At 40.7% G+C, this 24,686-nt stretch overlaps 1 protein-coding gene across 3 annotated transcripts; it reads left to right on the top strand.

The window, feature by feature from the left end:
* Positions 1–1,101: 1,101 nt before the first annotated feature.
* Positions 1,102–23,946, top strand: LOC131236585 (PLASTID TRANSCRIPTIONALLY ACTIVE protein 6, chloroplastic). 3 transcript variants are annotated; one of them, XR_009166794.1, is made up of 7 exons: positions 1,103–1,700; positions 1,785–1,853; positions 3,082–3,186; positions 7,354–7,473; positions 22,954–23,043; positions 23,134–23,381; positions 23,479–23,946. XR_009166794.1 is itself a non-coding variant. In XM_058233861.1 (6 exons), the coding sequence occupies exons 1-6, from the start codon at positions 1,170–1,172 to the stop codon at positions 23,248–23,250; spliced, it is 1,032 nt and encodes a 343-aa protein (XP_058089844.1). In that variant the 5' UTR covers positions 1,103–1,169; the 3' UTR covers positions 23,251–23,946. The 3 variants fall into 3 exon arrangements, 2 of the variants coding, with proteins under 2 accessions (XP_058089845.1, XP_058089844.1); XM_058233861.1 differs by having other exon boundaries at positions 23,134–23,946; XM_058233862.1 differs by lacking the exon at positions 7,354–7,473 and having other exon boundaries at positions 1,102–1,700; positions 23,134–23,946.
* The last annotated feature ends 740 nt before the right edge of the window (positions 23,947–24,686 follow it).

Raw genomic sequence — 24,686 nt, forward strand, 5'->3', positions numbered from 1 at the left:
GAGCCGCTGGGTCCCATCAAAGTAATGGACCGGACCATTTACTTCAGCCAGTCCAAGCCTATCTTTGGCATTCTTGATGTGGATTTGCTGTGTCTTTTTTCTCAACCGTCTATTTCCTGACCACCATTTGAAAATTATAAATATTCCTAAAAGGGGATATTTTAAGATCCTCTTCGTCCACACTGGGACACATCACATCAACGGTTTTGATCACCGGATTAGGTTAAAGTGTAGGTATTATCAGATAAAGCACCGCACAATACCCATTATTACCATGCTCGACCTTAGCTATCTACCGTACTGCACGATCGGGGGACATGATTAGTTATCCAAACCGTTGATAGAGTATGGACACCACCCTGGATGGCTAAAAATCCAAGAGATCAGAACAATAGCATCCGTTGATTAACTTGTCCTTTCTTTGGCTACATCCATCAATTCACTTGAAACCATTCAACGGTTTAGAATTTACGGAACTGTGATATTTTTATCCCATGAACTATACACAGTGTTTCCCAACAAATCAACGGTCTGGATCTCATAACCATGACCACACTTGCAGAAGCGGAAAACCGGATCAACCTCTGGATATTTTCCAGTGAAACATGTACGAAGCGTCAAATCCTGCTTAGATGGTAGGGAAAACTTTGATACTCTGGTAGAGCGCGACGGATGATATTCGGGCATTTAGTACTTAGCCTAGAATTAAGTCAAAGTAAACCTTTCAAAACACAGATTTGATTGTAGATATATGATAAACCAAAAATTACATTTATTTGATTGTCCTATCGTTGGATTGGTGAATTTTTATTCGACGGTTAAAATGAAAAACTCCGATGGACCTTTTTCAACAAAAAAGTGTCCATGAATCTGAGTTTAGGATCGTTAATTATTATTATTTTTTTAATTTTCAGAGGAAGACTTATAAAAATCGATTTACACAATTTAGTCAGTTTGATTTGAGTTAATTTATGCCACGTGTACAATTTCTGAGTGCCTGCGCATGAAGCGTCATACTCTCCTGAGTATCATATAACGACCCTTATCCAGTTCGGGACTCGCCTTGCCGGCCTGCCGGCGCTATAAAAGTCCTCAATGCCGTCTTTCTTCCCTCAGACTATTGGCGGGAAGAAAAAAAATAAAGAGAAAGAAAGCAAGAAAGAGAGAAAATGAAAGCTCTGTCTCTGTTTCCACCATCTGCCCTCTTCCCGTCCATCACCACGCGATCATCATCTCTGACCGACCAATCTCCAAAATCCCCCATTCCCAAAATACCCTCAATCAAATCCAAATCTCCTCCCATATTCCCTCACCTTTCCCTCCTCCCCAACGCAATCCCAAGCAGCAGCAGAAAGGGCAGGAGGGACTTTAGGGTTAGGGCAGACGAAGGAGATGGAGAGTCGGGAAGCCCCGACGACTACGACATGGAGGAAGAGGAGGCGGAGGAGGTCGACAACAAGAAGGACTACGACGTTGAGTACGACCGTCTCTTCGCCGTATCGGTCTCATCACCCAATGGGAGCGACGAGATTGAGATGGTGCAGAGCAAAAGCTTCGTGTCGACGCAGGGCTGGGATTCGGAGATGGTGGTGGATTACAGGATCAATGAGGACGAGTTCCACAAGATCAGTCTTTTGGACTGCGACTTCTTTATAAGGAAGCCGCCCGACCCTGACGATGATGTGTACGATTTCAGAGAGGTGCGTCACTTGAACTGGCATTCCCCCTCTTTCGCTCTCTCTCTCGCTGTCTATTTCGTGCTGATTCAATATGTATGTGTGCAGATGTATGTTACTCCACCTGACACGGATGCTTATGCGATTCCGAGAGTCTTAGCACCAATGCCTCAGAAGGTAAAAGATTTATTTATCCATCTTTCCATGGAGGCGTGCATTATAGGATGCTTGGTGTTTTTGTTTCCAACCGTGTTCTGTTCATCACAGGGCCTGCCTTTCGGCACTCAGGATTGTTCATCCAGGCTCTGTGTGAATTGCTGATGGACTGGAAATGTACCCAATTGGAGCTGTCCAATTGGTTGATTTCTTCCTATTTGGTGCAGACTGTTGGGTATAGTTTATTTTGAACCGTCCATTCATGGACCAATTCTTGGATCCTTGTTTGTCTGATGGGGTGGTATTTGCAGCATTGCCTGTCCATGGAGGGGTCATAAGTTGAATGGTCAGGAATGTGGGAAGGTGGGCCTCACCTGCAGAGAAAACTACTAAAATCCACTAGTTCGGGATAGGCATTCTATTCCTTGTTACATGTGGTCTCTTGGCCGCATTTTTTGGGACCTGTTGTTCTTTATTCATCGCCCCATACCACCATGGACCAAGAGTTCTAATTGCCATCATCCTCCATACTGTTCTGGAGTTAAAGGCTTTGTGATGAGGCATAAAAGACCCAATACAATTTTCTCCTTTGACTACAGAACAAGCCAACTTGATTGGGAAGAGACCTTCGCCAATGATGGAAGGATAACAGAGGGAAAAATTAGAAAACCTGTTGAGTATGTTGAGCTTCCTTTGGCTCAAGCTGCGGGGAAATAATTCATGATATTTGGAATTCCTAGTGTTAGCAGAATTTCCAAAAAATCATGAAGTAATACTTACAGGGATATGAAAGAGCTCTTCTTTCAATACAACAACACAAAAGAGCACTGTTTACATCTTTTGGAAATTACACTAACGGTAGAAACTTCCAAAATCACAACTTTCTCCACGACTGGGGTAGCCATTAGCCACTGCTTAGTAAGTTGCAATTTTTCTACACTTATTTAAATTCAATATATTGCTAAGGGTGCATTTGGTTGCACCAAATATGATGATATTTCATGATTAGTTAGTCTAATTTGGTAATATCATGGAAATTCACGATTTTGGGTGCGATTGAATGCACCATAAAATTTTTCATATTTTATGAAAAAAATTCATACTTTAGTGATAGCTCCCATACTTAGTTTTGTTGATATACTAGATTGAATTGAGAATTGTGAACTTATCATTTCTTTTTGAATGATAACTGTGATCTTAATATCTGTCTTTCTGCTAAATCAACTTTCCTTTACTTTTGTAACTACAGTATATTCGTTGTTCAAAAAGTGATTATGGATGCTATAATGTTACTGAGCCACCCATAGATGCACCTCGAGATCCATTATATAAATCTACCAGGGAGATTATGAAGGTACGTGCAAATTTTTTACTCTTTCCTATGAATTTCACTTTTTGTAGTGTCTTTCTTGCATCTTTTGATGTAAATACTGCAATCTTTTGATGGTTCGAAAAAGCATCCATCTCAGAAAAAAGAATTTGCTTCTTATTAGTGGTTCATATAATCTCGTGTGATCTATGTTCCTTGCTAGTGGTCTGGCTCTCATAAAGAGCATATTGTATTTTTTTTTTTCCACACATTTGATTGTATGTTCCTGGAAAAGGTAACCGGAAGGGATTTGATGAGGTGATGCCACTCATATCATAAATGATTCCTTTATACCATATGAGTGATTTGGTATTACCAATCAATGGAGTGATATGATGACTACATGATATATTTGGCAGAAAACATGAAACAAATTGAAAAAAAAGAGTCATAGCAAAAGAATTGGTACGGAGATTATTTGTCCTATATGTGCAAATAGAAGTGGGATGTATTTAGCGGCTGTCGGAATGGATGTCTAATCCTTGCGTTATTCTCTTGCAGGAGTGTGCTTTTGTGATCTCCTACTCAATGAAAGACTGGAGTGGTTCTACCTATTAGTGCACCTAGGCTTCTAATCACTCTTAATTTTTAATTTCACTAAGTTCTTGCCCTCAGTTCACAATCTCAAATCAAGAATTACAAAAAAATAAAATAAATGAGAGGGGGTGTATAATGAGGGTGTAACTACCTATAAAACCAAGAAAACAAGCAAAACCAAAAGTAATTAGTAATCACCGACCATTCGGTCAACAAGAAAGATAACCACTCGCCCAACTGGGCATACAAAAAAATCAAGTTCTAAGAATTTCAATCCTCATTATTTCAAGTTGGGCCTAGTAATCCCCAGTGGAATTGCCAATCTGTGAAACAGACTAGCCAACCCGCCAGACATAAAATTATGTAGTCACCACTATCCATTTTTTGGATTCCAATGGTGGCTAGAAGTCCATGGAAGCAACTATCTAATTAAGAATTTGATTTTGAAATGACTCCAATCTCTACAGCCATGCATCTATAGAATTTTAGGCAGGGGCCTCGATTAGGGGGGAACAAAGGTGTTAAGGACCTATCCCTAGGCCAGTGCATTGCCTATACTTCATGGGAATTGGAGTTCCCTCTATAGGCTTTTAGCTATTGAATGAAGAGGAAAGAATAATAATAAAAGAACTAGTATAAATGAAAGAAATGTGTGGAGTGGTTTTTGGAAATTTGTCTTCTGAGATGGTCATTGACTTCTACAGTGGGCCTTGCATCTTGAACTATTCTTATGAAATCAGCATTAGGAGGTTTGGAAAGGAAGATAAATCAAGCAAATTCTCCTACCACAAGGCTGTAGAGGTGTTGCTCGAAACCCGAAAGGGTTGAGGCAATCTCCTTAGCCTTGCATAGCCTTAAATTGAAAGTTCCTTTTTGTTTTTTTGAAGGAAGGCGGATTAGGAAGTGAAGTGGAGAAGGCCCTTCTCTTGGAGGAGAAGAAAGGTATTAAGAAGCAATTACATAACAACCATTATGTAGTGGTAACGGTTGGTACAGTTTACACATTATGGTGCCGATACATCTTTTTTTGAAGAAATTTGGCGGTAATGGCCACTACAGTCTGTATCATAATGGTAATTACAGTGGCTGTTATGGCCACTGACTGTTACCATTATTGCATACCTTGAGGAGAAGCCCCCCTCCCACGTGCTTTTTGTGTGGAGAGACATATTGTAACATTAGAGGGATTATTAGGGAGGAAAAAAGTAACCTAAGATGACTTAATGAGTTAAAACGGGTTTAAAGGGCAGAGCATTTGAAAAACAAGGTATCGTGCATGTGGAAAATGAATTTCCAAAGATCAGAAAACCTAGAGAGAGGATCGTATATTCATAGAAATTGAATTTCCATGGTCCAAGGACTCCAGAAAACAAAAATATAGGGTGTCAAAATCCAATTTCTGCCCTCTATAAAATGATTTTTAAAAAAATCAAAAGTGGTCAGCCCTGGGCTTGCAATGCTGAGTGCCCACCCCTTATTGCGCCTATGGTAAATTAAGGGTTTTTTAAGCTACAAATAGGTTCAAGGTGAGGGGTTTCCCGAGCTTTAGTTAACCCTGGCATAATTGAAATTAGGAGGCACGATCCTCCTAGCTCGGTTCGAGATTAGATGATCCATGTTGAGGTGGGGTGTTTGCACCTAAAATACAAGTAATCTTGTCATGAAAAGGCCCTTTTTTTAAAACTTGCTGCAATGATAGCCATACATCAATCAGTCCCATGCTCATGTAAAGGAGGGTTTATATTGGGTGGGTAGCTGATCAAACTTTTGCCAAGCATATCTTGAAAGCCCCAAATGGCTAGACAAGGTTGTGATGGTGATAGTGATGATGATTTTCTGTCATGTGTCATTTACTCAGTAATAGGAACTGTTTTTGTTGAAACCCTTTTTTGACTAATAAAGTGGTCTCTTCAGTTGTGTTTTATTGCTCCTTGTGTGCATTGAAATCGTGCAACATGTCAAGGTGGGGGCGCATGCCTTCTTGGTGTGCAGTTGTGAATGTGGACTAGCTGATGTTTTTTGAGTCCTGATTTAGTAAGTTGGGTGCTGCCAGAACTAGTTGCCATGGCCTGAGTGCTTTCCAAGTGTAGTCTGCATGGCACTTGTCTCAAAGTGCCTCATGGTGGACAAGTCACCCAACCACCCAAGTGTTGCTAAGCCACTTGGAAGAGAAGAAAGCATCAAAGCACACGAGAGACTTGAAGGCAAGAGTGCCTCGTGGCCTGAGTGCTTTCCAAGAGTGCCTCATCATTTGTACCCATTCTTTAGCGAGTTGGGTGCTGCCAGAACTAGTTGCCATGGCCTGAGTGCTTTCCAAGTGTAGTCTGCATGGCACTTGTCTCAAAGTGCCTCATGGTGGACAAGTCACCCAACCACCCAAGTGTTGCTAAGCTACTTGGAAGAGAAGAGAGCATCAAAGCACACAAGAGAGACTTGAAGGCAAGAGTACTTATATTATACAGAGCTCACGACTTCTTAAGAATGGGTACAAATGATGAGCCCTCTTATATAGAGCTAAGAGCCTTCTAGGCTTCTAGCTACTTTACATGGATGGCGGGGATGGTGAAATGTGGCAATCATCCAATGTCCAAGAAAAATTTAGAAGCTACCCTACTCTCTATAAGGACCTACTAGAGAATTCTTGAAAATTCTAGAGATCTCTACACTGCACAGTTCTAGCATTTCTAAAATTCTGCACACAACTCTATACACTATGCACAAGCCTCTAGTGTAAAAAATGAGCAGAAAATGGGCAAGTCTCTTGAATAGCTCCCTGGAGATGTTGTCTTCTCGACGTAGTGCACCAAAGTCAATTCTGGTGGTAGCATTATTATAAGGTTGCTACCACTTATCCACACTTGAATAGGCGCTTTCCTGAGTTGCAGGGCATGGTAGAATCCCACACCAAATAAGTTACTTTTTCTACATACAGCAGTAGATAAGTAAGTTTGGTTTAAAATCATTTATAAGTAAATTTTTTACTTAAAGTTACTTGATCACTTCAGCTTAATAAGTAGAAACCAAGATAAGCTACTTGAGACATAAGTAGCTTAAGTAACTTATGATCCAAACGTCCCCTTGATGTTACTTATGATACTTAAAAAGGTAAAATTTTCGAGGAAAAAGTAGAGACTCCTGGGGTAATTCTGAGCAGAATAAGCAGAGTTCCTCGAGATTGGGCAAGGGCTAGCAAGAAATTTAGAGGTTCACAAGGGCAGTAATTATATAAATTTGGGAGGAAATTCAGCTGTGTAATTAAGGGGGACTCTAGGGAGGCAAGTGGTCGAGTCTGCTTGCCTGGGTTTTGTTCATATATTTTGTTGTATACCTAATGGGTGCTTGTCTTTAGTGTTTATGATTTTTTGGGTCTGTTTGGGGATCCAAAGTAATATTTTAATCTGCTGGAGAGTGTTGTGGGGGTAGAGATGCTCTCTGTCACATTGTTTGTATTTGTCTCTAATTTTTTTTCTCATTTTCTTTAATAAAACTCTTTATTCATCAAAAAGAAAAAAAGGAGAAAAAAGTCTCTGGCAAGAATTAAAATCTTAAAGAATGAATGGCTGAATATTTTAGACTTTTTTATTTTTGTTGACTGATTTCATTTTTATTATTCAGGTTTTCTTGACCAAGCACTACAGAAACAGGAGGTCAGGTGACCCAGAGTTTGTTCTAGATTTTGAGGAGATCTATGTTATTGATTCAAAAACCAAGTCAATTACCAGAGCAAAAGTTTTGGTGAGACATCTTTTGTGAAATTCTTTTTTCACATGCATGCGACAAAGATATCCTTTCTACCTTTCACCTTTTCTGTGCCTATCATGAAAATCTTATTGTACTTGTATCACTCTAATAGATCTTTTATGGTAATGATATCTTTATTTGAGAATAGGCTCTTTTGTTAATAATGGTTATGAAACTTGACTACTTGAAGTCAATGTAGGTTTTCTTCTGCTACCATTCATGAATATCTGATTTGAACTTAGAGCTAGCAGCTTTAGTTTAATTGGGTTTCTATCTTGAAAGATTCTTGTTTGTGTCTTGATGATTTCCTGCTGCTTTTCTAGATATATTTGGATCAGTCTTGACATGTGAAACATGTACTTGTTTTTTGAAGTTGTGGACTGGGGAGCTTTAAAAAACCTAAAAATTTGGGAATTGAGAGCTTAAAAAACTTAAAAAGTCAGGACTTGGGAGCTTATGAAAATTATCAAAAATAAAATAACATTTGATCCCTTCAGTTGAGATCAGGGCTGAAGTTGGGAATTTAAGAGGGTCCAGTGTCTCATTGTTTTCATGATTCATCTACCACCACTATACTAATTTTTAACCCGCAACTTGTGGAAGATACTTTCATTGTGCTGGATCATCTGGATCCTCCTTTCAGACTTAATAGACTGAGTCCAAATTGTTTCCAATGGAGAGTAGTAGTAGGAGGGTGTTTCTTCAAGTTATCAAGTCTACTTTTCAGCAAACAGAATCAGTTGCACCTCTGTTGGATCCAAACATCAGGGTGGATCTCATATGGACTCATTGAAAGAATGAGGAGAAACATGTTTAGAGTGCTCTTGTTGGGACATTCTAATTTTCAGGGTTAACACATTAAAAATCAGATTTAGTGGAGACTTTTAGAAGTCTAACTCTTACCATTCTCCGACGTTTGCTCCTACTGACATTTTTTATGATGTATTTGTATCCAATGTTGTCAAAATTGTTGTCAAATTACAAATCGTATCATAATTTTTTTTTGAAGGATAAATCATATCGTAAATAGTATGTTTTTTTCTGATTTTTTTAAATATCGATTTTTTATTTTTTATTTGGGGAAAGTATAAATAAATCAGAAAAATTATGAACTCATCAAAATGTGCACCAAGAAAAGTAATGCATGTCATGACATTGGCAATTGATAACTTGTATAAGGTGTGTGTGTGTGTGTGTGTGTGTGTGTGTAGTGATGATGGTTAAAGGATTCTTGTCTATCCTTTATGCTTTTTGTTCAAGAATTTTACCTTAAAAACATACAAGTCCATCTCCATGGACTTGGATAGTATCACACGTGGAGACGAAATTCGAAGCCTCATCCGGTCCATCTCCATGCCTTCTGACGCAGGACAGCCCTAATTATGATGCATGCTCATGGACATAATTAAACAGCGGAAATAAAAGGTATAAATGATCTAAAATTCTAACAGTAATCATCATAACTGAGAAAATCATAAAGGAAACATGCAATGGAGCGGGCCATCACTACAACCATGGATTATGGAATTCAATTACTACTTAGGTTGGATCCGGCGAGGGATGAGACCTCCCGATCTTGCATGGTCACACCCAATCGATCAATGAAGATCACTAGTCCGAAGAACCAAGAAGTTTATCGGATTAGGGATTTGAGAATTTGAGGGTTTAGGGTTTAGATCTGTTCTCAAGATTTTGATCGAAGAAGGATTAGCCAAAACTGGAAACTAGAAGGAAGAAAATTATTACCTTGAAGAAGTTGGAGGGGCACAAGAAGAAATTAGAAGAAGAAGATCAAGGGAAGAGAAGAAGCACCATTAGAGAGAAGAGAGGAAGGAAGGAGGCAACCAAAGGGTTTGCTTTTCATTAATCAATAGTTGAATTTCGAGTTTAGGGCTTTAACCCACTTAAACAAGCAAATAAAGACATAAAATTACTAAAATACCCATAGAATAAGCAAATAAAGACATAAAATTACTAAAAGACCCCTAACTAAGTCTAAAACGCGCAAATAACATAAGTACAGGAAAGTTTGGGCGCTCGGTCTTCTTTCTCCAATCTTCCTTCACATGTGTCTTCCCTGAGTGGGGTCTTCTATATGTCCAATCATATGTGAAAGGTCTTCAACTCCTCAATAGTCGCCTATCCATAAGGACGGCACTTGTGGTTGGCGCTTTCTTCGTTGGTACACCTTGAATGCGCTTGTGTCCGCATCAATTCCCCTCGGGTGAGAAAAACTCGACTCTGACGAGTTGAAACTTTTGTAGCGCTCGAGTAGATCTGGATCAATACCCTGCAATGCGTCGCCCGACAGCCGCGTAGATTCAGACGATGGTTTGTTCTTCCACTTGACAAGATACCTTTGGAAACTCCCATCTCTCGTGGATACTATCTCATCATCCAAGATTTCCTCAATTGCTTCTTTATGGGTAATGGGTGGAGGAGGGGGTGGAAGGGGGTGGGTAGCAAATTCAGAAAAAGGCCATGAAAGGGACGATGTATCAACAATGGGAGTATGGGCACGGACTAGATCTTCCACATTAAAAGTTGGATTAATGCTCATTTCAGGTGGAAGGTCAACCCGATACGCGTTGGACCCAACCTTTTGTAATATCTTGAATGGTCTAGCACTACGCGCTTGTAATTTCTTTGCAGATCCTTGAGAGAATCGCTCTGGCCTTATTCGCACCATTACAGTCTCCTTCTTGAAATTCTTGCACTCTACAATGAGAATCAGCTGAAACTTTATAATCATCATTGCTTTTATTTAACCGCTGTCTAGTATGTGTATGCAAATCATGAATATGGCGTGCGAATGCATCGGCTAACTCAGAAGACCTTTGGGTAACAGACATAGGTAAGAGATCTATAGGCATTCTAGGTTTATAACCACTTACAATTTCAAAAGGACTCAACCCTGTAGATCTATTAACTGACCCATTATAAGCAAGTTCAGCAGTTGGTAAAATTAGGTCCCAAGTCTTAACATGTTCACCCACTAGACAACGTAGAAGATTTCCAAGGCTACGGTTTACCACTTCAGTTTGACCATCTGTTTGTGGGTGGTAAGCAGTAGAAAATTGCAAACGAGTTCCCATAATGTGCCACAGTGTCTTCCAAAAATAGCTAGTAAATCGAACATTACGATCAGACACTATGGTTTTAGGTAACCTATGGAGACGCACCACACCATAAAAAAAGAGACGAGCAACATGAGACGCATCTGACGTCTTCGAACATGGGAGGAAATGCGCCATTTTAGAAAAACAGTTCACAACGACAAAAACGGAATCGTGCTTTTTTATAGTCTTGGGAAGCCCGAGCACGAAGTCCATACTAATGTCCTGCCACGGAGCATGTGGCACTGGCGATGGCGTGTACAGCCCGGTATTTTGCTTTCTTTGCTTTGCCAGCTGACATGTTCGACACTGCCCTAAAACTTTGGCTACGTCTCGCTTGAGGCTTGGCCAATAGAAACGATCTTCCACGAGGGCAATGGTCTTATCACGACCAAAATGGCCAGCTATTCCTCCTGAATGAAGCTCGCAGATGAGGAATTCACGAAGGGACATACGGGAAATACAAAGTCTGTCTCCCTTGAAAAGAAAGCCATCTTTAAGAACATATTCACCCATAATATGTTGGTCACTAGAGAGCGACGTGTAAGTACCCCCAAAATCAAGACATATGGGGTATTCATCTTTCAGTTGCTCAAATCCGACTACCTCTACACTCAAGGAGTTGAGCAACGCCACTCTCCTACTAAGGGCATCCGCTGGTTTGTTTTCAACCCCGGCCTTGTGTTTCAAAACAAACGAATATTCCTGAAGAAACGCTACCCACTTAGCATGCCTTGGGTTGAGTTTCTTTTGAGAATGCAAATATCTCAAAGCCTCATGGTCAGAAAACAAAATAAATTCTTGCGGTAGGAGGTAATGTCGCCAATGTCTCAGGGATTGCACTACCGCATAAAATTCTTTGTCGTAAGTGGAGTATTTTTGTTTTGTCTCATTCAGTTTCTCACTGAAATAGGCCACTGGGTGTCCTTCTTGACTCAACACTCCACCTATACCGACACCAGACGCATCGCACGCTACTACAAAGACTTTAGAAAAGTCAGGTAAACGCATGACAGGAGCTTCCACCATCTTCCCCTTAATTTCTTTAAAAGCCTTGACGGCGACTTTAGACCACACGAACTCTCCCTTTTTCATGCACTCGGTAATGGGAGCCATGATCGTGCTAAAACCCCTAATGAACCGACGATAAAAAGTTGCTAGGCTGTGAAAACTTCGCACCTCATGAATGTTCCTTGGTTCTGGCCACTCAACTATGGCCCTGACCTTTTCAGGGTCTGCGCGCATCCCTTCAGATGACACTATAAATCCTAAGAACACAACTTGGCTAGACATGAATGCACATTTCTTAAGATTAGCGTACAACTTTTCCTTCCTAAGGACACTACATACCTTCTTTAAATGTTCAAGGTGTGATTCCTTAGTGGTACTATAAATAAGAATATCGTCAAAGTACACCACTAGGAATTTTTTCATGAACGGCCTCAAAGCTTGTGTCATCACCCGCATGAAAGTACTGGGTGCGTTAGTCAAGCCGAAGGGCATGACCAACCACTCATACAACCCATCTTTCGTCTTAAACGCCGTCTTTCACTCATCTCCTGGGCGTATACGGATTTGGTGATATCCACTCTTGAGGTCTATCTTAGAGAATATAGTGGACCTGGCCAACATGTCAAGCATATCATCAAGTCTAGGTATAGGGAACCTATACTTGACAGTAATTTTGTTTATGGCACATCTGTCCACACACATGCGCCACATGCCGTCTCTCTTTAGCGTCAACAATGCAGGCACGGCACACGGGCTCATACTCTCTTGGATGAAACCCTTTTGCAGAAGCTCATCAACTTGCTTCTTCAACTTTGCATGCGCTGCAGGGTTCATCCTGTAGTGAGGAAGGTTCGGTAGAGTAGACCCTGGGACAAGATCAATGACATGCTGTATGTCCCTCATAGGTGGCAACTCATTCGGTAAGTCTTTAGGAAATACATCACTGTATTCCTTCAGGACCGAGGTCACCTCACGAGGCAACTCTGATGGAACCTCAGGTGTAATTTCTCTAGCCACAAGGGTATACACCATAGAATCCTCCTTAGCCTCTTTTTCAAACTCTCTTGTGCTGATTATATGTAAAGACTTAGGTTTGGATTTCCCCATTTCTCTAGGCTCACTTGCCTTCTCATCCTTCTTCTTCCCTAGTGTATTCTCAGGTGGCATGGGATTAAGTTTGATCTTTTTACCATTATACATAAAAGTACACGCATTCGAACGGCCAAAGATCGTGACATCATTATCGAATAGCCATGGTCTACCTAGGATAACATGTCCCACATCCATAGGTAAAACATCACACCACAGAGACTCTTTGTATGACCCAAATTCGATGGGGACTAGACATTGCTGGGTGACAGGTAGGGATGTCTTGTCAACCCAAGAAACTTTATACGGGTCTGGATGAGGTGTGAATTTCAGTTTTAAGCGATCTAAGGTGCTAGTGGAAATCACATTCTGACAACTTCCACTGTCCACTATCACCTTACAATTCTTTTCACCACACTTGGCAATAGTGTAGAAGATAGTGCTTCGACGCCAGTCAACACTACTTCTAGACTGAGCTAATACACGCCTGACTACTGCAAGCGTTGCTTCTCCATCCACTTCTTCTTCATCAGTAAGTCCTCCTTCAGGGTGATACTCTTCAACTTCATAATCACCCTGGTCATCTCCACCCTCGTGGGACTCGCCTATAACTAAGGCTCTCCCACGGCTCTTCGTAGGACACTGATTAGACATGTGGCCAAGGTTGCCACACTCATAGCACCTCACTTGGCTCATGTTACTAGGACCGGCACCAAGAACCCCGTTGCCCTTGTCCTTCCTATGCCTAGGCGGAATGGTCGCCTGTGCCCTAGGTTGATTACCAATATTAGGTCTAGTTCCTTGGGAACTAGATCTAGCACTGGAGTCTCGGGACTCAAAACGACGAACGACAGGAGCCTTCAGATATTGCTCTAACTCCTGCACGACTTGATATGCTTCATCTAAGTCCGTTAAGGGCCGAGTAATAAGCTCGCGCTGAAGATCCGCACAAAGGCCCGTCTTAAAACGCGAGAGCGTTACTAGAGGGTCTTCTCGGATATCACATCGCATCACATACTCTTCAAATTTAGCGATGTAGTTAGCGGCAGGCATTGACCCTTGGCGTAAGGATTGCCATTGGTCAAGGAGCTTCTGACGGTATGAGAGAAGAAGGTACTTCTTCAACTTCTCTTTCATCTCATACCAGTGTGTGATAGGGGCTCTACCAACTCTCTCTATCCTACGCTCGGTGTTGGTACAGAAGAGCTTGGCTTAACCCACAAGCTTCATCTTAGCAAACCGCATTTGACGGTTTTCTGACATGCCATACCACTCAAAGTAGTGGTCCATGTCAGCAACCCAGTCAAGGAATGCCTTGGGATCCAAGAGCCCATCAAAACTCGGGGCCTCAACTCTCACACTCTTCATCGCACGCTCATTTGGATCATAGCGGTCTTGATGACCACATGTGGCTCGTGCCTCTCGCACCACACCACGACCGTTACCACGATCTCTATCCTCACTACCACCACGTGTGGCAGCGCGTTCTTCCATGATTCCTTCCACTTGGGAGTGCGCATCTTCCCCTACAGCGGAGTTTTCCTTTTGGGACGCCTCTAGTTGCTCCACCTTAGTCATGGTAGTGGTAATTTGGTTCTCAAGGCGGGCAAATTCACACCTTTGACCCGCTTCTAGGGTGGTTATCTTTTGTATCAATTGAGCAAGTTGCTCAGATAATTGCTCGTTATTCATGGTAGGTTGAAGTCCGAAACCTCTACCTCTTCTCGTGGGCATACAATGAAGACTTGAACCAAACTCTACCTAACTAGACTATTAGGTGTTATGACTTTCAAGATGAATGCGATGAATGCAAAACTACTATGAACTGACACAATTAAGTTGAAACAGGAAACAACTCAAATCTGGAAATTTTCCAGATTAGGAACTTTCTAAAATTGGAAAGTTTCTAAAATTGAAAACTTTCTAAACCTGGAACTTTCCTAAGTTAAACCTAAAAATCAAAACCCTAATTTGATAACTCGATCTAAACAAAAACCATGCAAGCCTAGGATTTGATACCAAATTTGACGCAGGACAGCCCTAATTATGATGCATGCTCATGGACATAATTAAACAACGGAAATAAAAGGAATAAATGATCTAAAATTCTAACAGTAATCATCATAACTGAGAAAATCATAAAGGAAACATGCAATGGAGCGGGCCATCACTACAACCATGGATTATGGAATTCAATTACTACTTAGGTTGGATCTGGCAAGGGATGAGACCTCCCGATCTTGCATGGTCACACCTAATCGATCAATGAAGATCACTAGTCCGAAGAACCAAGAAGTTTATCGGATTAGGGATTTGAGAATTTGGGGGTTTAGGGTTTAGATCGGTTCTCAAGATTTTGATCGAAGAAGGATTAGCCAAAACTGGAAAATAGAAGGAAGAAAATTATTACCTTGAAAAAGTTGGAGGGGCACAAGAAGAAATTAGAAGAAGAAGATCAAGGGAAGAGAAGAAGCACCATTAGAGAGAAGAGAGGAAGGAGGCAACCAAAGGGTTTGCTTTTCATTAATCAATAGTTGAATTTCGAGTTTAGGGGTTTAGCCCACTTAAATAAGCAAATAAAGACATAAAATTACTAAAATACCCCTAGAATAAGCAAATAAAGACATAAAATTACTAAAAGACCCCTAACTAGGTCTAAAACGCGCAAATAACATAAGTACGGGAAAGTTTGGGCGCTCGGTCTTCTTTCTCCAATCTTCCTTCACATGTGTCTTCCCTGAGTGGGGTCTTCTATATATCCAATCACATGTGAAAGGTCTTCAGCTCCTCAATAGTCGCCTATCCATAAGGACGGCACTTGTGGTTGGCGCTTTCTTCGTTGGTACACCTTGAATGCGCTTGTGTCCGCATCACCTTCTTTCTCTCTTCAGAAATTCATCTCCTCCAAATTGCTTCGACTACTCAGCCCGAGTGACTCCTGCATCACCCTTTCTAAAGAAGGAGATTTCTCTATGGCCGACAGCGACTCCATCCGACAGTCATTCGACAACAAGCCTTCTCCTGACTGCTCGCCAAGACCCATGCCACAGGATGAAGATTTCTTCGACAATTCCCTTCTAGCTCTTTTCCAGGAAGACATTGGGGTAGGTATAATAGAAGCAAAGCCTCTTCAGATTAGAACGAGAGGATCCTCAGGAGATATTGAGGAAGTCAATTTACTTGAGATAGGCAATGCAGACCAGACCACAAGGCGCAGCTGGTCAATATTATCCAAAAAAAGAAATGGATTAGGGACGCAATGGGCCACGTCGGTAGGGCCATTGGGTTATCTTTTGGCGACTACCCAGAAGATTTTGTAGCCCTCTTTCATTGTATTGAATCTCTTGGCTAACTCCTAACAGCTTCGAGATCTCCAAAATGATCTATTATGAAGACAGCCACCAACAGGGAGCTTCACAATCTTTAGTCAAGGACCAATTACTCCAAAGGGGAGTATCTGGGCAATGTCAAAGGAGGACTATGGGGCAGATCGGTTTCTTAGATGAAGATTCTATCGTGGAATGTAAGAGGGGTGAGATCCAGTCAGAAAAGAAGGGTCATCAAAGACATCTCAGGTCGAAGCAAGGCTAACGTTATTTGCCTCCAAAAGACGAAGGTCCAAAATTTCAACAATAGGTTAATGGCGACGTTGTGGAAGGAAAAAGATGTGAAGTGGGTGGCTTTAGATGCAATCGGAAGTAAAGGGGGTATTGTGGTGGCGTGGAAATCTCCAGCTTGGTCTCTAGAAAACTCTTGGGCCAGATTTTTCTCTGTTTCCATTATTCTCAAAGAAGTATGCTCTGATTTCAAATGCCAAATTACTTCTGTTAATGGTCCGAATCAAGATGATTGTAGAAAGATATTTTGGGAGGAACTGGATGCGGCCAGACTGCAGTTCAGTGGTCCGTGGTGCATAGGGGACGATTTCAATTTTCCTCGATATGTGGAAGACAAATCCAATGGAGGGAAACTCTCGTCCGCTATGTGTTCCTTCTCTCAATGGATCGACACTCAGGAATCGGTGGACCTCCCGCTGATAGGCTCTAAATACACATGGTCTAATGGTAGGACTGATCCGATTCTCGCCAGGTTGGATCTTTTCCTATTATTGGTGGATTGGATTGATGCTTTTCCCCTCGTCTCACAATCCCTTCTACTTAGGCCTACGTCAGATCACAGTCCTTTGCTTCTGGATGCAGAGATTCAAAACTGGGGACCAAAGCCTTTTAGATTCGAAATCTCTTGGCTGAAGATTAATGGCTTTCATCAAATGATAAAAGAGTGGTGGTTAGGATTTAAAGTAGAAGGGTATGCGGGTTTCAGGTTATGCAGAAAATTGATACTTCTCAAAGAGAACATTAAGGGGTGGAAAGCGGTGGAACTTCGGAAAAGGGATAGAGAAACGACCGAAATCCTTCATAAATTGCAATCGATTGATCGCAATGCTGAATCAAATCAGATGTCCTTAGATATTTGGTATAGAAGATTATAGTTAATCCAAATTTACATAGCAAGGGTGATGGAAGACGAAATCTCTTGGAGACAAAAATCTCGAACAAAATAGATTAAAGAAGGAGACAAAAATACAAAATATTTCCACAGCATTACAAGCGCCCGTGCAAGAAACAACAGGATCAATAGTCTGATGGTGAATGGGGTTAGAACAGAGGACAAGGGCCAAATTTCTATTGAAACGGTCTGTTTTTTCTCTAAATTGCTGCACAACGAAGGTTAGATAAGGCCTAAGCTCGATCAACTGCATTTTGATCGCATATCTGAAGAGGATGCCAGGGCCATTGAAGCTGAGTTCTCTCCTGAAGAAGTAAAAAAGGGCAGTAGACGCGCTGGGTGGTGAAAAGGCTCCCAGCCCCGATGGTTTTCCGATAAATTTTTTTCTAATTGTTCTGGGAAATGTTAAAAGATGATGTTATGGCATTCTTCAATGAATTCCACGATCAAGGTCGGTTATCCAAAGATCTAGCGGCTTCTTTCATTGCGCTTATTCCAAAGATTCCGGGAGCAGAATCATTAAAAGACTTCAGGCCGATTAGTCTTCTTGGTAGCCCGTATAAAATCTTGGCTAAAGTATTAGCGTCCTGGCTGAGAGGGGTGTTGGACAACATCATTTCCGACAATCAAGGCGCGTTTATTCCGGGTAGGCAAATTATTGATTCAACTCTTATAGCTTACAAATGCTTGGATTTGAGCCATAGATCTAGCTTGAAGGGCCTCCTTTGCAAGCTCGACATAGAGAAAGCTTATGACCATGTAGACTGGAATTTCCTTCAATATATGTTACATCATATGGGCTTCGGAGTGAAGTGGAATGGTTGGATGAAGGAATGCGTCGAGTTCGCTCTATTTTCTGTTCTTCTCAACGGATCTCCGAAAGGGTTCTTCAGCGCCTCTTGAGGCCTTCGTCAAGGGGATCCCCTGTCCCCTTTTCTTTTTCTCATAGTTGGGGAAGCCCTTTCCAGGATGCTGAGAAAAGGGCAAGACGAAGGTATCATTAGCGGCTTCAAGGTCAAAGACATGAGTTCTCAGATATCCCACATCCAGTTCGCAGATGACACGCTCCTTTTCTGTGAGGCAGACTTCGACAAAATCAGCAACATGCGTACTATAATCCGATGTTTTGAGGAAACTTCGGGGCTCAAAGTTAATCTTGAAAAATAGAAGATGTTTGGCGTAAATATGGAGGAAGAAGAATTACGTAAGTTTGCAGATTTTTTTGAGTGCTCTATAGGCAGTTTGCCTACTACTTTTGTTGGTCTTCCTCTGTGTATAGGCAAACCCCCCAGATTCTTATGGGACAAAGTCATAGTCAGATTTGAAAAATATTTAGCCAGATGGAAGTGCAGATATTTGTCATTAGGAGGTCGTCTTACGTTGATTAAATCGACGCTATTGAATCTGCCGCTTTACTTCATGTCCCCCTTCAAATGTCCGCCTTTGGTTCTTGCAACTCTCGAAAAACTCAAACGTGATTTTCTGTGGCATGGGCAGGAAAAGAAGAAGAAATTCCATCTTGTGGAATGGAAGGAGGTCTGTAAACACATCAAGCAGGGTGGCATGGGAATCAGGGACCTCAAAAGGATGAATCGTGCTCTTTTGGGTAAATGGATTTGGAGGCTTGAAGCAGAAGAAGGGACTCTGTGGAATTCTCTAATCAAAAGTAAATACGGCTGAGCAAAGGGTGGTTGGTGGACCAAGGACTCCTCAACTTATAGAGCCTCTTCCATATGGAAAGATATCCTATCAAAACAGGATGTCATCAAAGGTATCGGTTTTGCTGTCGGAAATGGAGTTAAAATCCGATTCCAGGAAGACATTTGGGTGGGGGAAGTGGCGCTGAAAGAGAGATTCCACAACATTTTTCGTCTTGCCCCTAAGCGAGACATTCTGGCCGTAGAATGCTATACATTAAGTGGGGATGATATCGTTTGGAACCCCTTTTGTCACGGAAATCTTCAAGACTGGGAGTTTGAAGAATTCTTGGATTTCCTTTGATGTATCAACAGGTGCAAGATAGACAAGTTGGGAGTAGACAGGATCGAGTGGAGACTGGACAGATCTGGAAAGTTCTCAGTTGCTTAATTATACACTTCCCTTGGCAGCAATAACTCCTCTTCCATCGCTTCATTGACTGCTCAGGTATGGAAGTATAAAGTTCCTCCCAAGATAGCTGCCTTGGGATGGCTGGTCGGCAAGAAGAAAGTTCTGACTATTGATAATCTGAGAAAAAAAAGGAATGATTATTACAAATGTCTGTCTCTGTTGCATGGATAATGAAGAATCAGTCACTTATTCATTCACTGCCCTTTCTTCAGCAGTGCTTGGTCAGCAACCTTAAAATCTTTTCATATTTCCTGGGTTTCTCCTGATGTGACGGACCAGCTTCTCCAAGCATGGCATGGTCCTTTTGGCAAGGAAAAGAAAACAGTGTGGAGAATGGCCCTCCTGGTAGTTTGGTGGTCTATATGGGAAGAAAGGAATGGGAGCTGCTTTAACGACATCTCTAATTCGGCGGATTCAGTGCTCCTTAGAGTCCAGCATTATATAGCTGAATGGGTCTCCATTTTCGTTAACCTACAGGGCTCTAACTTTTTCTGTAACTGAGGGGATTCACCTCGCTATCTCAGCGACTTTTATTCCCTCTTTCTGCTTTCTGCTTGTTGTTTTCTGTTTTCTGTTTTCCTGTTTCTCTGTTTTTCTGTTTTAATAAAGTAATTGTTGCCTCTCAAAAAAAAACAAAAAAACATACAAGTCCTTTAACAATTTTACCTTTTCGAGTGTAGAATCACGTTGGAAAAAGTGGCATTCGATTCTATTGACCAAAGAAAAAGATATTGTGATGTCTGTGTTGGGTTTTTGAATATCGAAATCCCCATCTCCCCTCTCTCAAAAGACAAAAATGAGGATTTTTAATAGGGGAGGGCCATTTACATGTTTTAAAAGTAGAAGGGTAAAAAACAAGAAAAAAATGCATGAAAGCTGAAAAAAATTGATTTTCATGCAAATGTGGGCCCGATTTATGCAGTCAATGTTAATCTTACAATTCATACAATTTGACAAGATAACAGTACAATTTGATATGACTCATATGATTCAGTTATGATTTATTTATTTATTTATTTTATTATTTGGGGGATTTGCGATTGGAACCTAAGATTCATATTGTGTGGCGTGCAATACGATATGCTTCGTATGATTTGTATAAAAAATTGGGTGATTTTGACAACATTGCTTGTATCCATTACCCACACACACACACGCACCTTTTAACTAATGTGAAACATGACTTATGTTCATTACATGCATAAGTCCTACGATGTCTGGATCCTTCAACATTTGTGCTTGCAGATGGCTTGCCTTTGCCCACATATAAGTTCAGTATACCTGGATCGTATGAAGCATATATTTGTGCTCATTGCACACGTACAAGTTCATATAGGACAGTTATAAGATGAGCCAGAGAATGTTAGGTAGTCAAGGAATAACGTATTTAGAGGATGAGCATAGTTGAAATAAGGATGTTGAGATGGATGAGTTGCAAGACAAGGATATAACTAGAAATGAGTGCATTCAGGGGAATTTTGGGAATAGCACCAATGGGTAATAAGATGAGGAAAAGCAGATTTGGATGTTTGGCTTTGTGCAAGAAGTGCACTGGCTGCAAGGATTGAGTTGGTTCAATTTGAAGCAAGGTATTATATAACAGTATCAACTGGTGAGTTTCTCTGTGGAAAAAATCTAAAAAAATATTGGTAAAATTCTAAAAATGTGAGGATCCTTTTTTTTTGGGGGGGGACATGTATTTGATGGTGTAATGGTCCATTCCTAGCAAAGAATGTTATATGTTGGGCCAGTGTCAGCTTGAGCTGTTGAAAATTGACAAAATAGACCCCAACTGAACACAAATCATGCATGCTTTGGTGGATTAGGCCTATTATATATAAATACAACAAAAAGAAGATGGGAAAATGAGAAAAAATAAGGGTTTAACTCATTTCGAAATTTCCCAAAAATGGTCCACTTTGGTTCAATTCATCAAATCTTACTCAAATTTTGTGTTTTGATCCTCAAAGTAGGCCTCTATCTAGTTTAAAATTAGTTCCTAAGCTTCCTTCATAGTTGAAATGAAAGAAGAAACAGAAAAACAAGATTAATTGAAAATATTTTTTTCTTTTTTCCAAATGGTCCTTTATGGTGGTCTTATCTGTGGATACAGCTTGATATGATCTAATTTTGTAATAATGGACTGATTCACCCCCATATCGTGTAAAGGGAGTGGCTATGTCCTTTACGTAATCGTTTTTGAATACCATGAGGTGAAGGTTCTAAAAGAGCAAGGGGAAGGTCCAAAGGGATGTGGATGGAGGTGGTAGGAAAAGATTTGATGACCTATGGTTTAGCTGAGGATATGGTCCTTGATAAAGTGGAATGGCATAACAGGATTCATGTAGCCAACCCCAATTAGTTTGGACAAGGCTTAGATGATGACGACACACATGTAGACATGTTTATGATACTTATTTGCTTACCTTCTCTTCCTTCATGATACTTTTTCTAAATTCTACACAATGAGGATGTTTTAAGCATGGTCCAACCATGATACTCCATTTTGGTTTCCCTCTTGTTGTTAATTTCCACGCAGTTCAAAGTTTTCATTTTTGTTTTGAAATCAAGTTCCTTTAAGTGGTCCAATGTGAACTCTTCCTGAGATATGGCATCATTGTGCCTGAAAAGGAATCATGAATAAACAACGAGACCCCAACTCCTCTCTAACCCTGAGAGTTACCTTCAACCCGAAATGATGGAATGTGAGATTTCTTTCTCAATCCTGTTAAGCCCTTAACCTTAGGCACAACTTATTCTAAAAGTCTAGGATACAAAATCGTTTTAAAAAAATCCCCAAATAATCAGTAAAGTTGACATCTTGACTATCTAGGTCGTATGCCTTGGAGAGATGCATGGTTTTGCAGGCACCCTGATGATGCCCAGGTAAGTGAGAGTTATTTTCTTGGACATGCTTAAATAACTGTTAAGTGTGATGCTTTTTATCTGCTGCCTCTCCATGACGTGCCTACTGGCAGGCAGCTTTAGGAATGCCTTTAAGTTCCATACAGAGTTTCATACATCATGCTCCCTAATGCATGCAACCATGTGAATGCACATGTGCTCCATGTTTACTGAGTTCTGCTTTGAGACCAGTTTTGCCACAAAAAATAAAATAAAAATGGAAATACCCTGGCTGTTGTTTGATATCCAATGTGTTTGCATGTTTGCTCCTCGTTCTTTCTTCTTGGTTGTGGAAATGGCACTTAAGCGCCATCATAGTTGAGAAGTGGTGGAAAAACCACACATAGGGTTCCAGAAACTTGAAGAGAGAATAATGGACACACATTTGGTTCCAAGGCAGTATCAGGCCAGGATGATTCTGGCGTTAAAGGCGAGTTGGTTTGAATTATTAAAGGAAACGCACTAACCATTTTACCATGCATCCTTTTTACTAATTCTGGTTGAACTCATCATGACCAGCTAATTGAGCTTTGCGAATATCACTTTGGAGAAAGCTTACAAAAATCATGAAATGATATGAAAGGTTTCAACCAGTACACTGTTCTTTTTTAATCCATAATCCTGCTAATTCTTGGTAAAGATCTATGAGTGTATCAATCAATAAACAATTACTTGCTAAAGTCTACCTTTTATAGTTCAATTTCCCCTGAAAGATTATCTGACTTCTTTTTTACAGGTAACAGTTCCAGAAGGAATAAATAGGGATCGAAGGAAAGACCTGCTGATTATTCGTGACAATGGAGCCTCCTTCAAAATAATTCCTATGGTGACTGAATACCATTTCATAAATGTGTGCCTATTCCAATTTGTATTTGTTCTGCAGTTGCTGATCCCTTGGAACTCTTCTACCTTTCAGGCTGAGAGGGATGATCCCACCACCATCATAGAAAGAGAGGAGTGGATCCAGACAAGAAAAGATATGGAGAAGCACCTGCGGAAGCTCCGAGACTTTAGCATTTCTAATTGGTTCTAATAAAGCGGCATTTGGATTAGGAGGTGTTTTAGTCAGGAAACCATGCAATCACAATGGATGATGCAGGTGATTCCAGGATCAGCTACTGGGTGCAGACAAGGGGGTTCGCCCAGACATTTTCCTGTCAACTGGTAAGCTTTCATGATGTGTAATGATAGAAAGGTTTGGGTTTGTGATCTGCTCTAGTTGAACCCAAATGCATTTAACTGTAAACCATGGGCATTGCAGTTGTGGCAGGAAACCATCATCAAGTGCAGAAAAAGATAGGTTTAATGAAGATGATGAGGTGCCAACCCATGGTTCTCATCGAGATATTTGACTTGTAACAGCAAAAGGTTGCAAAAGGAAGGTCTCCGATTTGGTCCCCTAGTACCTGTTTGATGAGACAAGTTGTGGGGACCCACCCTTTTGGTGTGGTGATAAAAACACACATACCCGTCCATTGCACTCAACTGATTTGGCTACTGCTGATGTTCCTTTTCGGCATTGATGATAGGTTTTTTTTGACCCATTTCCTAGAATTCTCATCTAGCACAATTCAACATTTTCTGAAACAAGTAAAATCGTAGATATACAAGGCATGCATATGATTTATGCATTTATATGGGTCTCGAATTCAACATAATGCTTGTAATCTCTCCAATTCTTGAAATTTGTATCTTCTTCCGCTTGGATCCTTGATACATTTTCCTTGGCGCACCCATTTGTCACTGTTGCTGTGATGAAGAATGGAGTTGGCTACCTGGTGGGCAGAACATACCTATGATTTAAAAATCAATAAATAATAATATTAATAATAAGAGGAACTACAGTAATAAACCACCAGTGCTCGAAACTTATTTTTTGGAAGGATGGTTAAAGAATTTTTTTTAGAGAAACCCATGGGGCAAAAGAATGCACCTCCCTTGAAAGCAGCTTTACCTGCTTTACAATGATATTCTACCTAGCATGCTTGCTCCAAACATTATATATATATACACACACACACACACACATGAAGTGTGCACTCGATAAATCATCAGGATGACATAACAGCAAGGCTTTAGAAGAAGGCCAAGAAGAAACCATGAGATGTGACATTTTCGTCCTCCTTAAGAAGTCATTTTGATGTGTTGGAAAAGTTCTATTGCTTCTTTCCTTTCCAAATACAACATAGAGTCGCTAAAAAGCACTCTCCGGAACACTCTTTTGTTGCTTTTGAACTGAACATTTCATTCCGATATCTGCAAAGACATCAAAACCAGTGATGTCCATTCTATTCCACACTGCCAAAAATACCAATGCAAGGCAGCTAATACAAATGGACATGACACTGGTGCTACATTGCAATGCGTTATGAGTATATTGATCATAATAGCGATATGAGCACTAGATTTAGAGGTCATCCCTGCAATATCTGTAGTTTGGCATCGAAGTTCCTTCTTTTTAAAGTGTGT

This window comes from Magnolia sinica, chromosome 2, assembly GCF_029962835.1.
Source record: "Magnolia sinica isolate HGM2019 chromosome 2, MsV1, whole genome shotgun sequence".
Taxonomy (NCBI): Eukaryota; Viridiplantae; Streptophyta; class Magnoliopsida; order Magnoliales; family Magnoliaceae; genus Magnolia; species Magnolia sinica.